The following is a 3,332-nucleotide window of genomic DNA, read 5'->3' as shown; positions in this document are numbered from 1 at the left end:
TTCAGCAGTCACTGAGAACCTAGAAGGAACAGAACACAAAATTGTTAAGATAGCTGAGACAGAAACACAACAGATAGCATTGTTAGCTAATGCAATACTTCTAGCAGATGAACTGCTTCCGCGCGCTGTCATCAGACTTTCGCGTAGCACAAAAGGCGATGATGATTCTCAGAGAAGAGCAGCAGATAAACAAAGACCTCCAGAACAGCGCGAACTGAAGAAAAGGCTTCAGCGCGAAGTTGATCGTCTGAGAGACAGTTTCTGCAGACAACATGCTCTTGAACTCATCTTCACAGAAGATGGTGAAGCACTTTTGAATGCTCAAATGTATTTGACTATGGAGGAGAAAGTGGAGCTGCCTGAATGGTTCCCTTCTCCGATTTTTCAGGTAGAGAAACAATGGAAGAATGCTTCATTCTTCCTTTGGTTCAAGTTTGTTATTTCATAACATGTTTACTCTCTAACATTAACTCAAGTCATGTATATCAGACATGCATTGATATAAGCATAGTGATAATAGTCTTATCTATCTAGAACTACACTTCAGTTTGAAAATGTGTTTGGTGTATTAAGCAAACACATGTAGTTAATGTTAAAGAGTCCCATGCTAGATAGTTAATCCTAGATAGCAGTGCGTTGCGACCAATAAAAATCCACAAGTCTTACTCTTAGTCAAAACATACATTGAAATACCAACAAAAGTTAAGGAAATAAAGATGCATATTGAAGTCTTTTAACACATAGTAAAAAAATAATTAGATATTAAAACTCAAATGCATGTTCTAGCATAGGAATCAAAGATGAACATCATCTTCATTAGCACATTATTCTTCCTAAGTAAATACAATAAAACAGAGAAGGAATAAATAATAGTGAGATCTCACTGAGATTAACTATACCAGGATAGCGGTCGCGCCGCCATCTTACTTCACGCCTTCGCGGACCACACCATAGCGGTCAGGCACTGCATTGCACCGGTATAGCGGAATCTCACTGGAAAACGCTGGGATTAACTACCTAAGTCCCACGTTGGATGATATAAGGCCCGAAGAGGGTTTTGTAAGGTTGAGTTAAACCCAACCCAAATTCTAAAATGGTATCAGAAGCTATCCAAAATCCATCCGGCATGCTATCACGTCACCTCTAACGGGCCACTAGGGTTACGTCCAGATGTCCGGTCCAGGCGTGAGGGGATGTGTTTATAAGTGGTGGATAATCCTCATCCTACAATCGGATTTTATGGAGTTGTGTTAGTCACAACCCAAATTCTATGAGTTACATTCAATCATATCTATTTTCTTTAATTACTATTGGTGTCTACGTGTCACGTGTCATGTGTCAGTTTCAATTTCATTGTTCATATATGGTGTCTCCGCATCTGTAAGTGCATAGAATAAAATGATGATAATTTCCTGCATTATTGTTCAGGAGTTTTTTGCAAAGCTTACTAGAGTGGCAATCATTGCATCAGATTTATTTGTTGGAAGGGAAAGATTTGCAACAATTTTATTGATGAGACTTGCAGAAACAGTAATACTATGGCTTTCTGATGATCAAGCCTTTTGGGAAGACATTGAAACAGGCCCAACTCCTTTGGGTCCTCTTGGCCTACAACAGGTACTACTCTCTTTTCAAGATGAGTTCATAGACTCATTTTTTTGTGATTTAATACAAATAGAATGAGTATTAAAACAAGGTATTGTAGAAGTTGATTTTAGAAACTTAATTGTAAATATAAATTAAAAATGTTGTTTTTATAAATAAATGGATTGGAAATAGAATAAAATAATGGGTTAAACAAATTTTTAATTCTTATAAAATTTTAAAATTTTGTTGTTAATCTCTATAAAGAAAATTACATTATTTAGTTGAAACAAAGTTATTCTATAAATAATTTTGGTCACCAATGAGCGAAACATCTTTAATTCTTCTTTAACTTTTAAAATTTTGAATTATTTTTTGTAAGCATGTCTAGAACATTATAAAAAGTTTATCTACAAAAATTTAATATTTTTTTAATTTAAGATGAATTAAATATGACTTTTTAAATGTCATAAATTCAATAAAAATAATGATAATATGAACGTAGAAATAGAGTTTTATTATCATTTTTTGTGGAAGAATTTTTTATAGTGTTGTAAATATACTTGCAAATAAATCATTCTAAAATATAAGTTGACGTTCCAAGAAAGACTCAAATTGTTTGCAGAATTTTTTTATTAAAGATTAAAATATATTTTTTACAAAAACCAAAAACGAAATTTTACAGAAAAGTTATTTAACACTAAAATAATACGGACAATTAACAATGACATTCCTTGTAATAATTTTGTAAAAATGTTGATATATTTTGTTATTTTATGAAACAAATAGCAGAGCTATTGAAGACATTGATTTTAATTGTGCAGCTTTATTTGGACATGCAATTTGTGATGATATTTTCATCCCAAGGTCGTTACTTATCTCGTCATTTACATCAAGCTATTAAAAACATTATTAGTAGAGCTATTGAAGCTGTTGCTGCTACAGGGTTAGATCCCAACAGGTACATATATTTCTAGCTTAAATAATAATATGTATGCATGAACATTTGAATATTTGGTTTGTAAAATTAGTTTCTATTTTTATTTTAATAGTTGAATTGTCACTTGTTTTTCTATATATTTTTGTCGTCAAATTTTTGTACATAAAACTAGAGAAAACAAAAAAAAAATCATTATTTTTAATATAAATCTTTTTTTATTTTAATTATATGTGTTTCAAGAGAACGGTGTCCTACTAATTTAGAGTCTACCAGAAGATAAGTAAAGTTTGATCAACAATTGTTTATGTTAAAATTCGAACTCAGATTCTTCTCAACAATTCGTCTTTAAGAAACTCATTAATCACTTGAATTCAATCACTTAGTTCACTTAGTTTCCGGTATACATATTTTGAAAAAGGAAAAAATTAAAAACAATGGTCAATTTAGCAATTAAAAATGAAAAGACAAAATGAAGACATTTTCTTAAACCAAGCATGTTATATTATTTAAAAATGTGTCTAGAACTAATTACATGAATATATTTATGATGGAATAATTCATCTTTGTTTTTCTACTGTTTCATAGTACTAATCAAGAGTCTTGAATGGCAGTGTTTTGCCAGAGGATGAGTGGTTTGTTGAAGTTTCTGAAATAGCTATAAAGATGATAACTGGGAAAGCTGCTTTTGACAATGTAGAGGAAGATGGTTATAGTCCAACTGCATCTGTCCAAGCATAATCAATGTCATCAATCTATTCTCAAGGAAAAGTGATTATAGTTTATCTACTTGTTAATCTTGGGAAAGAAT

At 31.5% G+C, this 3,332-nt stretch overlaps 1 protein-coding gene across 1 annotated transcript in view; it reads left to right on the top strand.

The window, feature by feature from the left end:
* LOC101501478 (exocyst complex component EXO84A) overlaps window positions 1–3,332 on the top strand; it is an 8,147-nt gene that overhangs the window by 3,603 nt on the left and 1,212 nt on the right. Inside the window, 4 exon segments of the mRNA XM_027330943.2 lie at window positions 6–388; window positions 1,429–1,617; window positions 2,409–2,545; window positions 3,136–3,292. Of these exon segments, the coding sequence (XP_027186744.2) occupies window positions 6–388; window positions 1,429–1,617; window positions 2,409–2,545; window positions 3,136–3,292 (866 nt within the window).

This window comes from Cicer arietinum, chromosome 8, assembly GCF_000331145.2.
Source record: "Cicer arietinum cultivar CDC Frontier isolate Library 1 chromosome 8, Cicar.CDCFrontier_v2.0, whole genome shotgun sequence".
Lineage (NCBI taxonomy): Eukaryota > Viridiplantae > Streptophyta > Magnoliopsida > Fabales > Fabaceae > Cicer > Cicer arietinum.
Note: the sequence above shows the minus strand (reverse complement) of the source record. Positions and strands in the feature narration are given on the sequence as shown.